Raw genomic sequence first — 15002 nt, 5'->3', positions numbered from 1 at the left:
ATTTTGTGATCGCAATTAGTCAGAAAATTCAGTCAAGATGGTTTTTAGCAATAATGATAATATTTGATTATCAATATTACCTCCATCGTGGGAAAGTGCTCTTTAATATCTCCTTTTTAATACAGATAAAGAAGAGGAGTTAATCATTATTATTATTATTATTATTATTATTATTATTATTATTATTATTATTATTATTAGTAGTAGTAGTAGTAGTAGTAGTAGTAGTAGTAGTAGTAGTAGTAGTAGTAGTAGTAGTAGTAGTAGTAGTAGCTAAGCTACAGCTTAGTCCGGAAAAGCAGGATGCTATAAGCCCAAGAACTCCAAAAGGGAAAAAAAGCCCAGTAAGGAAAGGAATAAGGAAATAAATAAATTACATGAGAAGTAATGTATAGTTAATAGAACACATTTTAAGAACAATAACAACGTTAAAAATAAATCTGTCAGATATGAACTATGAAGAGAGACTTATGCCAGCCTGTTCAACATAACATTCACTGCAAGTTTGAATTTCTGAAGTTCCACCGATTCAACTCCCCGATTAGGAAGATCATTCCACAAAGAGTAAAGTCTAGAATACTCATTCGTAACTAATAAGTAGATAATTCTATCAGTCTTGCCTTAATCATCAGGCTCAATACTACACAGTATTCTAGAAGTTTTATCCCAGCTGTGACCAGGTTATGGAATATCATTCCTATTCAGGTAGTTGAATAGCGAACTTCAAAAGCTCAAACTTGCAGCGAATGTTTTTATGCTGAACAGGCTGGACATAAGTCTTTTTATAGTTTATATATGAAAGGACATATCTGTAGTGGACAAGTAACGGCTGATGATGATGATGATGATGATGATATGGAAGATCTATTTAATTGTTGTTACTGATCTTAAAGTATTTTATTTTAATTTTTCATTGCTTCTAACATAGTTTATTTATTTCCTTATTCCTTTCCTCTATGGGCTATTTTTCCTGGATGGAGCCCTTGGGCTTATAGCAACTTGCTTTTCCAACTGTGGTTGTAGCTCTACTACTACTACTTACTACTACTACTACTAATAATAATAATATAATAATAATAATACATCCTTTGAGTACACTCCCCAAAACTATAGCAGCGATCCACAATAAAATGGTCAATTTAACTTTGTCATCAACCTCCGAAAAATAAGTAATTATATGGAAGAATAATGTCATGTTCGAAAACTTTTAATGGCAGTATCTACATCTACTGAAATTAATATAATTACACCCATTTATCAAAATGTCAGTTATCGTCGAAAGTTCCAGTTACGATTAAACGATCACTAATAACCGAAGAGTGACGTTGCAAAAATAAAAACTTTTGAAATACTGCAGGTCAGAAGATGTTTGCAGAGAGAGAGAGAGAGAGAGAGAGAGAGAGAGAGAGAGATTTTTAAACACAAAAGACATAGATAAAAGAACTTTTAAACGGTAAAATTAGTCACTGGGGTAGAACTGTAGCCCACGTCATGCAAAATATTAAGGTACTATTGCTCGTCTGTCTGTTATCCCACGTAAAGTTAAAACATTCTTCAAAGCATATTGCAAATAATCTTCACTGAATTATTTCATTTATAATTGGTTTAGAATATCTCTCTCTCTCTCTCTCTCTCCTCTCTCTCTCTCTCTCTCTGGTTACCATCGAGTCTTACCAGGCTTCGGATCATAATCTGGCAGGACAACACTTGTGGTGAAAGTCCAGAATTTCTCAGGATGTTTTTCTTGTAACGAGACTTCGTCCCTGACGGAGGCGTCGATGGGATGGGGCAACGACGAGGACTTGTAGGACTTCTGGGACCGAGAGTCCCCTTCCAAGTCCTGCGCATGGAAAAACCGATGGATATCCGAGATGGATTTCGGGTCCTTGGTCTGTTTTTCCCCTTTGCCCTTCCCACCTTCGTCGCCACTGTTCCCAAAGAGGGCGTGATACGCCCCTGCATAGTTGAGGGCGTTGCTCCTCCTGAGGGTGCTGAAAGTATCTGATAGAGTGGGGCGGGCATTCCTCTTCTTAGGCTGGCGCTCTCTGGTGCCAGAATCTCCTTGTGAGTCGTCCTGGAAATCGTCGTCATACTGCCTCTTGTACTTCCGAGCAAATGATCTAGTGATGGATTTGCTGAATGATCGACTGACAGAACGGCCTACTCTCTTGCTCAGGCTTCTTCTCAACTGGGACATGGAGTCTGTAATATGAGCCACAGAATCGCTTATCTTGGACTGACCGGCCGATAACCCTTTGCGGCTGACGTCTATGGCAGGGCTGCTAACGTGACGCTGTAGGCCTGTTTTCCTCTTTGTGGGTCCAGACACCTCTGGAAATTCATGGCTGCCTTTTGGCACATGTTTTTTCCTGGAATTTTCGGTATAGTCAGGAGTAGCGTTTTGAGTCTGGTGCCGGTACTCTTTTTCTAATCTGTCCTCTCTGTGACTTCTTTCTTCTCTATAACCTTTGGTTTCTTTGTGGTTCCTATCTTCTCTTTGAGCTTTTTCTTCTCTGAAATTTCTTGCATTTCTTTCATTCCTTCCATCGTGATCCCTGGAATCTTTATGATTCACTTCTCTAATTTTTTTATTCTCTCTAAAGTCGCCATCTTCACTGTGAGTTCTATCGACCCTTTCATCTCGATTGACTTCCAATAGCACGCGGTTATTTTTCTGCTCATTCTTCTTAATTTCCGCAAAGCTACTAAGGCGGCTTATATTCTCGCTCTTGTCACTTACTTGGTCTTCTCCATGTTGCTCATTGTGAATACTGCTTTTAAGTTCTTGTTTTGGAGTTAAAGGGGGAGTACTTATATCCTCAATATCACTAAGCTGCATAAAAGCCCGCCGTCGGTGGACCGGTGACGGTTCACTGGTAAGATTGGGTTTCTTGTCACGTTGGGGGCTCTTGTTTCTCTTTGACAGCTTGTCTTCGAAGAGAATCTGCAGTGGTGGAAGTACAGGTCCAACATAAGGTCCTGTGTTTTCCTTAAAAACTGGAGAAGACCCAGCACTATTAGGGTTTCCTTTTAAGTGCGGGCTACTTCCATGTGAGGCGGGTGACACAGGAGTGTTAGGTGACGAAATGTGCTCGTCAGATGGTTTTCTATGCAGTTTCATGAAAGGGGATCTTTTTGCTGCGTCACTCATTGGAGAGCTTCCCTCTGATTGTAAACTTATAGGAAGAACTTTGCTTGGTGAACTTCCTCTTCTGTGTCCTTGAGAAAAAGGAGATATAACAGGCTCTGGTGTTGAACCTCTCGACAGACGATCAAAGTATTCTAATTTACCTTTGAAAGGCAGAACAGTATCTGTGACATGGTTATTCGAATTCCCTAGAAAGGAATACCTGCGTAATGGTTTTTTCTCAAAGGGTGAACTTGCATCAGCATTGGGATATATATAAGAAAATCCAGGTTGCATTGGAGGCTGGGGTCTTCGAACAGGGCTCGATTCACTTCTCGGGGTATTTCGACCACTTGCTACCTTGGGTGACTCTGATATCTGAGGCCACCTTTGAGAGCCAGGGGAAGGGGAATGACTATGAGAAGCACCTGAGGGAGAATGTCCGAGATGATGCCCCTTGACGTCTTTTCGACGAGAAGGGGAGGATCTAGGGCTTCGCCCATCATTGTTACCTGTAGAAACTCGTTCAGAAGGATGATGATGGTTTTTCTTACCATGTCCACGAGATGCTCGGGATCTTTGAGAAATACCAGACCTGGAGTCAGCTGCACTGCTGTTCTCAAGGCTGTCCTGGAATTCAGGACTGTTTTGGAACAACTGATCAAGCCTGTACCGTTCTGCATAGAGCTGATCGATTTCTTGGTCTGACACCACCATGATGACAAGAAGTGTGCCTTTTACCCCTCGACATTAATTTCGATAAAAAGGCAACCTTGTCAAACCATATCCTCAAGTAGGGCAAAACTGGCCGAGGTCAAGAGGCAAACGGCAGCGTCGGATTCATTTTAATCTGTCAGGCCCATTGAAGGTCAATCCATGCAGTACGCAAATACACAACCCACTGATTACCATATCAAACACACGCATAACACCAACCTTTTTTCCCAGAACTTTTCCAGAACTGACCAAAGACACTCACTAGGATTTATGTATTCCTCTTTCCAAGACTGTTAACAGCGGTAAACTGACAGATACTGTTTATAAGCTAAGGACACTACCAATTAAAGCACGATGAAGAAATTACACACGCATAAACATCCTGGGTACTCCGCTGGATGGAATCCACTAGCGGTCTGGAACAACGAGAGAAGGAAGAGCGTCTTGCCGGGTCTACTGGAGCCAGGACTCTGCCTGAAAGGAGGCGAGGGAAGAAGGGGCTCTGTAGGAGGGGGGATCACCCATTCCCTTACCGTAACACCCCTTCACCACAGCTAAGGGACCATCAGCGGCCCATGCACCGCCGTCAACCAGGTGACGTCCCGCGAGATTGGGTGGGATTTTAAGGAAACAACGAAAGAGGAATGACGGAGGAGTAATTAGAAGTTAAACCTGAAATTAAATGAAACATTTCGAATAAGGAGGATCTATTGAGAGAGAGAGAGAGAGAGAGAGAGAGAGAGAGAGAGAGAGAGAGATAAACGGGAACTTTTCTTCCCCGTTCGTTTCCAGCCTCAAAGCTACGAGTTCATACATAAAAATTACTTTATACTTAAAGGAAAATGAACAATAGAAGTGGGAAAAGATGTAGACAAGGAAGAAGAAGAAGAAGAAGATACCAAACGATGTTGGATATATGCATCAACATGGGTATAAAATATCAATGATTATGAACAATGACGCATCGAGATGGGAAATGTTCATGAAACTACGGGTGTTATACTGAATAACTAGCAAAAAAAAAAAAAAAAAAATACTGAATCATTAAAGTTTTTTAAAGGAAAGAAGAAACTCATAATACCAATAGTACTCAACACCCCTCTCTCTCTCTCTCTCTCTCTCTCTCTCTCATGTATACTTATCTGTTTATATGTACATGACGATGCGGATGAATAGTGACCAGACATGCCATAAATTAATGTAACTTCATAGGCCTTTCTATATATATATATATATATACATTTGTATGTATGGATATCTACACACACAAATACACACACACATATATATATATATATATATATACATATATATATATATATATATATACATATATATATATATATATATATACATTTGTATGTATAGATATCTACACACACAAACACACACACACACACACACACATATATATATATATATATATATACATTTGTATGTATAGATATCTACACACACAAACACACACACACATATATATATATATATATATGTATATATATACATATACTGTATATATATATATATATATATAAAACAACAGCAGCAACAAATACAGCCGTTTCTAGTCCACTGCAGGACAAAGGCCTCGGACACGTCTTTATCCACGTCTGGGGTTTGGCCAGTTTTCATCACCACGCTGTCCCCTGCGGATTGGTGATGGTGGGAGATTTTTGTCTGATTGCTCACAACAAACACATCAACATCCTTTTCACATGAAGACCAGAAGAGGGTCATCATCCAGCTGGTTGTTCGAGAAACGAACAACGGCTCAAAACCTCAAGCCAGCAGTTGGGACTTGTGGGGAAAAGCGGGGCATCCCATCCTGGGACGGAAGGAGTAGGAAGATGAAATGACAGATGTGGTGGGTAACGACAATGTGGAGATCAAGTTACTACTACTACTACTACTACTACTATTAATAATAATAATAATAATAATAAAAATAATAATAACAATAATAATAATCTCCTCTATGTAATAAAGAGCAAATATTTGGCTATATGTATGTATATATATATATATATATGTGTGTGTGTGTGTATGTATATATATATATATATATATATATATATATATATATATATATATGACGGGTTGCGTACACTAGTAATATCAATAATACTGTTGGAATAACACCAACATTTCTTAGAAATTATCAAATTGGTAAAAAAAGCTTTCAATGTTATTACTGATGATTCTACAGTGACTAAAACACTACCACAATAGTAAAAAAAAAAAAAAAAAAAAAAAAAAGAAAAAAAAAAAAAAAAAAAAAAATTGCAATAGTAAAAAAAAAACAATGATAATAATAGTCAGTCCTGAAACCTGTAATAAAAAGAATCCTTTGTCTTTGGACTGGGTTCTTTTAATAAAAACTAAAAAAATCTCTCATGCACACTATTAACAAGAAATTAGCTGTGGTTCGAGTCCCGCTCAAGCTCGATGGAGAATTATAGTGTCTGCTAAGGATGTAGGGTTTGGGGAACCTATAAATCTACCTACTGAATCATTAGCAGCTATTGCCTGCCCCTCCCTTGTCCTAGAGTGGGTGGAAGGGGCTTGGGTGCAGATCATAAGTGTATATTTATTCTAATGTTACTGTTTTTAAAATATTCTAATCTTCTTTCTTTCCTTTCCTCACTGGGCTATTTTTCCTGTTGGAGCCCCTGGGCTTATAGCATCCTGCTTTTCCAACTAAGGTTGTAGCTTAGCTAATAATAATAATAATAATAATAATAATAATAATAATATGGTAAGTCTGTATGGCATTTGTCTCTGCTATTCATGAGCGGCCTTTAAACACACCTATATTTATTAGTATTACCATAAGCATTACCTTTTCAGTCTATATATTTCGCCTCAAGATATCGCTAAAATTATATGAACATTTACAGAATTTATTAACAATTTCTCTAAATTTCACAGAATTTCTCTGAATTTCACCCACATCCAAATGATCGACAGACCTAATTAAGTAGGAGGACAAATTCTCGTTGGAGGTTGTCGAACTTCGACGTATTCGACCATTCCCTTCATGTGCTGGAAAACGTCGCCTAAGATTTTGCCTCGTGAAGATTTACAATTCGTACTGAGTTTTAGACATTTAATCGTGTAAACATTGCCTTCTTTTCTTATGATTTGTCCGTCAGCTTGTTAAAGCCTTCTGTACTCTCCTGAACTTCGGTTTTTTATTAATAAACATCAATAAAATACCAAAAACTATATAATAGAACATTTGGTGGCAATGTTCTTTACAACTGTAACGCTAATGGGTTGATAAACCAATTTAATCAAGTAAACATTGCCCTCTTTTCTTATGATTTGTCCGTTAGCTTGTTAAAGCCTCCTGTAATCCCCGGAACTTCGGTTTTTATTGATAAATATCAATTAAAAACCAAAATGTACAAAATAAAACATTTGGTGGCAATGTTCTTTACAACTCTAAAGCTAATGGGTTGATAAACCAAATTTAGCCACGAGCCTCCTCAGGAACATAAACCTCTACGCATCATCATATCACTTCCTGCTTCTTCTTCTTCTTCTTCCTCATTACCATAAGACAGAAGGTCTTCTCCTCCAGCGACATTTGCCTGTACTGTTACCACCTTTACTGGCAGATACACTCAAAGACTGACTTCCAACGCCGTCTAGAAATTATTGGCATCAAATGTTGGTCGTGATCTGAGTGACCAGACTTTAAATGATCTTGTAACAAATAACAAACTTTCAAGGGGGAAAAAGATAGAATTGTATAGCATGTAATCTAAAGAGATAATGCCTTCAATTGCTGAAAGGGGGGTTAGAATATTAAAGGGTAAAATTTAATAAAGACTAAAACCTAACGTTGGGAAACTATCAATTTGACATTTATGCTGTTCTTGTAGAGGATTTTGTTGATGAAATAAGCCAAAATAATTGTCATAGATTGGGAATAGAAGCTTCCTGAGAATTTATTAATGTGCGAAAAGAGAACACAGAGAAAATGAATGCAAGAACAAAGAAGAATAAGAAAAGAAACAGAAAATAAACACACGAAACAAAAAAACAAATGAAGACACGTATGAATTATTTCACAACCAACAACTTCATTTATTTATTTATTGGATAAGTTGACCGTTACTGAAACAAAAGTAGAAATACTTAATACAGTTCAGGCTTATGAAGAAATAATTGGGGGTCCTCCGAAGCCAATATTATTATACATAGTTTTAAAAACGATTGAAGATTATTTTCAAAATTAGGTAGTGACTATTGATCTTGTTACATTTCGTGAATTAACTATATATATATATATATATATATATATATATATATATATATATATATATATATATATATATATATATATATATATATATATATATATATACACACACACACACACATATATATATATATATACATTCATATATATATATATATACAAATATATATATATGTGTGTGTGTGTGTGTGTATAGTATTACAAATCATTTCTTATGAGCATTTCAGTATGACTCATTGAAACATCAAATGGAATATTACAATTTGTTAATGAAAGCCTCACCTCTTCAACAGCCCTCCTTGTTTATTCAACCTCTGTCTCTAGAGACAAAAAAAAAAAAATAAACTTCCTCTGACCAAGAAATCATTTTTAAAAATTAATAACAGCTTTTGATCTCTTTTTGAGAGAGAGAGAGAGAGAGAGAGAGAGAGAGAGAGAGAGAGAGAGAGAGAGAGAGGAGAGAGAGAGAGAGGAGTTTAATTATTCAATCTTTCAGCTAGACACGTATTCCACCATATGGCGGCGGGCCCTTCCAAACACACAGACTAGTACATACGCACTTGGTACATACATATGTGTGTACAACCATAAGCGCCTCTGTGTATTCAGAATTCCCTTGCTTTGCAAATGTATAACCAGCAAAGCAAATAACGTTTGGGACTGCTTTCTCCTTCCTCCTCTTTGTTATCGACGAAGGAAATGGTCACGCCTGATAGCCCACTTTTCCACTCACCTATCACAACTGAAGTCATTCTAAGACTTGGTTCCGCATTCATCATTATCATCGTCTTCCGTCATCCGTTGCTAGTTCACAGCAGGACAAAGGCCTCAGACATTTCTTTGAACTAGTTATTTTAAGGCTTGGTTCCGCATTCACAATCATCATCCGTCATCCGTTGCTAGCCCATTGCTGGACAAAGGCCTCAGACATTTCCTTCAACTTGGTTCCGCATTCATCATCATCATCCATCATCCGTTACTATTCCATTGCAGGAAAAAGGCCTCAAACATTTCTTTGAACTAGTTATTTTAAGGCTTGGTTCCGCATTCATCATCCATCATCCGTTGCTAGTTCACTGCAGGACAAAGGCCTCACACATTTCCTTCAACTGATTATTTAATACTTGGTTCCGCCTTCATCATCATCATCCATCATCCGTTGCTAGTTTACTGCAGGACAAAGGCCTCAGACATTTCCTTCAACTAGTTATTTAAGACTTGGTTCCGCATTCATCATCTTCATCCATCATCAGTTGCTAGTTCACTGCAGGACCAAGGCCTCAGACATGTCCTTCCTCTCCGGTCTGTTTATGGTCTTTCTATGACAGCTTAAAAACACAAATTTTCTTAGCTCGTCAATACATCGTCTTTTCTTCATTCCCCTGCTTCGTTTGCGATATCTAGGGACCCAGATGTTATTATTAATGTCCATCTATGATTTCTGCATTAGGCAGTGAAAAGCATTTGCTTTTTTATTGTTATTCTTTTTCTTATTTTTAGAAACATTAATTGGAAGGAATAAGCACAATAATCAATGTTTTAAAATAGACCTCACACATTAAATTGCTTAGAAATTTCTAATTCCAAGATTAGATGTATGTTTTAAAATAGACCTCACACATTAAATTGCTTAGAAAATTCTAATTCCAAGATTAGATGTTCGAAGAAATTTGTTTGATAAGCCAATCTTTCATCTTCCTGTTCAAGTTATTCCTGACTCTTATAACCTTCCTTCCTTGTCGAGGCGAGAGCTGTTTTTTTTTCTTCTTTCCTCTTTCATTCTCCTATTCCTTGCTCTGCTTAGCGCTGGGCCTGAAAAGAGCAATACGCTACCCAACTTTTATGACATTTTCAAAAAATAACAATGAAAATTCCCCTCTTCAAAAGAATCTTGTTTATTTTTGAAAATTGGAGCGAGTGGCCACAAATTAAGTCATAGGGGCGACAATGCAGAATCAATAATGAGGTTATACCAATATATATATATATATATATATATATATATATATATATATATATATATATATATATATATATATATACATATATATATATATATGTATATATATATACATACATATATATATATATATATATATATATATCAGTAGTTACTCGTCTACAGCAGAACGAAGGTCTTAATAAATGATTAGAAAAAGGAAAATCTGCTCCGTTATAAGAGCTCTACGATTATCAATCTATTTATTTGCATTACTAAATTCGCGCTGATATGGAAGAATGAGTTACAGTGAGTTCCAAAAATTAGGAATTAGGGGCGCAGAGAGAGAGAGAGAGAGAGAGAGAGAGAGAGAGAGAGAGAGAGTACTTTTACATGTGTGTATGCACAGCTCTTATAAGTGCATTAGTGTATGCACGTATTATTATTATTATTATTATTATTATTATTATTACTTGCTAAGCTAAATCCCTAGCTGCAAAAGCAGGATGCAATAAGCCCAGGGGCCCCAACAGGGAAAATAGCCCAGTGAGGAAAGGAAACAACGAAAAATAAAATATTTCACGAACAGTTACAACTATATTCATCGCTATTGAGAAGAATGTTGATCCTTACATCATTTTCTTGTTAATGATGCAGCTAATTGTTTCCTAACTGAACATTGAACATTTAACAAAAAAAGTAATTTACTTTTCCTCCTTCGGGAAATTGTTGATTTTTATAGTTTAAATAGGAAATGTTTATTTTGATGTTGCTACTATATTTAAAATATTTCATTTTTCCTTATTTCCTTTCCTCACTGGGCTATTTTCCCTGTTGGCGCCCCTGGGCTTATAGCATCCTGCTTTTCCAACTAGGGTTGTAGCTTAGCATTTAATAATAATAATAACATGTTCATTTGCAATCAGGAGTGAACTAACTGTAAGAAAACTAAGTTGTCAGAAAATGAGTTTTGGAGAAAAAAAAAATGAAAGTATATACGACCACAAGTCACTATAGTCCATTTTTTTTAGCTAGGCAGATTTGCACCGACTCGCAGCGGTGCCCTTTTAGCTCGGAAAAGTTTCCTGGTCGCTGATTGGTTAGAATTATCTTGTCCAACCAATCAACGATCGGGAAACCTCTCCGAGCTAAAAGGGCACCGCTGCGAGTCGGTGCAAATCTGCCTAGCTAAAAAAAAATGGACTATAGGTATTTCAAGTCTGTAGTCATAAAATAGTAAATTTCCAAGAGTGGATGTGCCATTTCCAAAATGTTCAAGAAAAATAATAACATTATCGAACTAGAATGGACACCAGATAGAGCACATACCTTCGCCTATATCATGTTGTATATCACAAGATAGGCAATTGAATTATGCACATTTTGGCACTATTTTAATGCAAATCAGATAAAAATTGGCCACAATATAGCAAAAAGACTATATATTTTCGTGACCTTGGCCTTGACTTTTGACCCAACCACTCCCAAAATCTAATCAAATTCTTCTTGGATCAAGACCAATCATACCACCAAATTTCAAGAAATTCGGCCAAATAGGTTTTGAGTTATGCGACTCACAAATACAGACAGACATACAAACAAATATACACCCATCAAAATATAACCTTCGCAACGGAGTTGGCGAAGGTAATCAATGCATGATCAGTCACAATTCTAGAATAATTATCTCCATTATATAATAAATAGCTACGTGTCTGGCTATATATATATATATATATATATATATATATATATATATATATATATATGCAGTATATATATATACATATATATATATATATATATATATATATATATATATATATATATATATATATATATATATATGTATATATATATCTTGTCACGTCCCAATTAGCGGCACTGCCAGACTTATGACTACTCGGTCTATCCCCATCCCTGTAGTAAGTAGAGGGAGTGGTCATACCCTGGTGAGAAAGAGTACCCAGAGAGGAAAGGGGGAGGGAGTGAGAGGGATTGAGTTTGTGTGAGTGTGCGTGTGTGTGCGTGTGTATATCTATCTAAGTATTTAAATGACGGCTCGCACACGCAGGGTTGCCAAGTTTTCTAAATGAGAAAAGGCCAACTTATAATCAACCAGACCTTCAAAAGGCCAACACATTAAGTAGAAAAAGGCCAAAAATATAGTATTTAAAACCCATCTTTTTTCACGATATTACTAAAGGCCAACTAATTTTTAAAAAAAGGCCAAATTTGAGATTTTTTGGCCTGAAAAAAAGGCCAATCTGGCAACACTGCGCGCACGCTAAAATATAACAATAAAAACATCATCTGAACAGCTATAAAATACAATTTTTTTATTTCTATGTATCACTTTTTATATCAGGCAACACTTCAACCATCAAGGACTGCCAGTTTAAAGATCTTTTAACTGTATTTACCTGTGACAGTTACCAGTTACCAATGAGTGACAGGTCCGTTCTCCCAATCAGCCCGGGTGTCAACCCGAAGACCGAAGCGATTTGGAATGGGGGAAGGTTGAAGTTTATTTGACTTTCGAGTTTTCCTTGGAGCTTTCTTACCTCTGAGATGGAGGTGTTGTTATTATTATTATTATTATTATTATTATTATTATTATTATTATTTACAATATTGATAACAACAACAACAACAACAATAACAATAATAATAATAATGATAACCATATTATCATTATTATTATCATTATTATCATTATCATTATCATCATCATCATCATCATTATTATTATTATTATTTATAATATTGATGATAACAACAACTACAACAACAACAAAAACAATAATAATAATAATAATAATAATAATAATAATCATAATAATAATAATATTATTATTATTATTATTATTATACCAATAACACATTTCACTGCAAAACAGCATCTCTCCAGAATAAAATATTATACGATTAATTAGGGAGAAGACTCATTTTTTAACAGGTATCATAAAAGGTGATTATAAAGAGAGAGAGAGAGAGAGAGAGAGAGAGAGAGAGAGAGAGAGAGAGAGAGAGAGAGAGCTCTTTCTGGATAGTAAAGTAGAGGTTTGGAAGAAATAGAAAATTACGAGAGCGGAAAAAAATCGACGAAAATAAATTGCAACATTTAAAAGAAGCAAAGAGAAAGACACAGTTGCCAAACAGTGCAAAAAGGATGACTGATTTTTACAAAGTAAATGTGTGAAGAGGTGGCTTGGTGGGTGTTCACAATGGAGGAAAGATTCAACAATAAGATTAACTATGCATTAATATCATCTGTTTACATTATATTTTCTGATATAAAAACATTGATATTGTATCATCTCCTCTTATATATATATATATATATATATATATATATATACATATATATATATATATGTATACATATATATATATATATATATATAGAGAGAGAGAGAGAGAGAGAGAGAGGAGGGAGAGGGAGAGAGAGAGAGATAAATTCTTCATATACATAGATGCATACAATATATAAACATATATATATATATATATATATATATGTATATATATATATTATAAATATATCTATATATATATATACACACACACACACACACACATATATATATATATATATATACATACATATAATTATTTTCGACCACACTCAGCTCTCCCTATCCCTCCGGTAGAGGAGATAGGGATTAGTCATACCCTGGTGAGAGAGGGATACATGTGAATGTGTGTACATATTCATCCAAATATAAGCCATCATTTTTGACGGGTTACGTACACTAGTATATAATGAAAGATGCCTAAAGATAAATGTTCCCCCGCCCTCTGTTTGAAATCCTTGCTAGACCCATTGATAAATTTCCTGAAAATGGAAGACAATTAGCTAATGGGAGTTTTGATTAATGTTATTAACGCCCTGATAACTTTGATAACAATAAAGCGAATTCTTTGATCGTTTAGCGGGAAAGGTGCCGGATATAACGCAAAAGAAGACGCTAATTGGCGCTCAATGCGTCGTTGCGTTTTGATTTCTTTTTTAAAACCAGGCTTTTTGGGTCTCTCTCTCTCTCTCTCTCTCTCTCTCTCTCTCTCTCTCTCTCTCTCTCTCTCTGAGGAATTAAAGAAACGTTTTATCTTTTAACTTAGGGTTGTGGTGGCCGATGTGGTAACGTCCCTGACTGGTGAACGCCAGACTGGGGTTCGAGTCCCTCTCAAACTTGTTACTTACTTTGGTCACTGCAACGTCACCATCCTTGTGAGCTAAGGATGGGAGGTTTGGAGGAGCCTATAAGTCTAGCTGCTAAGTCATCAGAAGCCATTGCCTGGCACTCCTTGGTCCTTGCTTGGACGGAGAAGGGGCTTTGGCGCTGATCATATGTGATCAGTTTCTAGGGCTAATTGCTTGATAGAGTAATGTCACTATCCTTTGCCTCTGCCATTCATGAGCTGCCTTTAAACCTTTAAGCCGAGTCACGATCCTTCTTTTAAAACCCAATACTTTGGTGCAACTGGAAGTAGGTCTATTTGAATGTTGTTACTGTTCTTAAAATATTTCATATTATTGTTCATTACTTCTCTCTTAGTTTATCTATTTCCTTATTTTGTTTTCTCACAAGGCTGTTTTCCCTGTTGGAGCCCTTGGGCTTGTAGCATCCTGCCTTTCCAACTAGAATTGTAGCTAAACTACTACTGAACATTGATTATTGTTCTCTAGTCTTGGGTAGTGCCGTAGCCTCTGTACCACGGTCTTCCACTGTCTTGGGTTAGAGTTCTCTTGCTTGAGGATACACTCAGGCACACTATTCTATCTGTTTCCTTATTTCCTTTCCTCACAAGGCTATTTTCCCTGATGGAGCTCTTGGGCTTATAGGATCCTGCTTTTCCAACGAGGGCTGTAGCTTATCAAGTTATCATCATCACCTCCTACGGCTATTGACGCAAAGGCCCTCGGTTAGATTTCCCCAGTTATCTCTATA

General features: G+C 36.3%; 1 protein-coding gene across 1 annotated transcript in view; it reads right to left on the bottom strand.

Moving 5' to 3' along the window:
• LOC137655646 (uncharacterized protein DDB_G0284459-like) overlaps positions 1-3844 on the bottom strand; it is a 102437-nt gene extending 98593 nt beyond the window's left edge. Inside the window, exon 1 of the mRNA XM_068389578.1 lies at positions 1675-3844. Within this exon, the coding sequence (XP_068245679.1) occupies positions 1675-3844 (2170 nt within the window). The remainder of the gene's footprint in view (positions 1-1674) is intronic.
• Between the last annotated feature and the right edge of the window lie 11158 nt (positions 3845-15002).

This window comes from Palaemon carinicauda, chromosome 16 (assembly GCF_036898095.1).
Source record: "Palaemon carinicauda isolate YSFRI2023 chromosome 16, ASM3689809v2, whole genome shotgun sequence".
NCBI lineage: Eukaryota > Metazoa > Arthropoda > Malacostraca > Decapoda > Palaemonidae > Palaemon > Palaemon carinicauda.
This window is presented reverse-complemented; position numbering and strand designations above follow the sequence as displayed.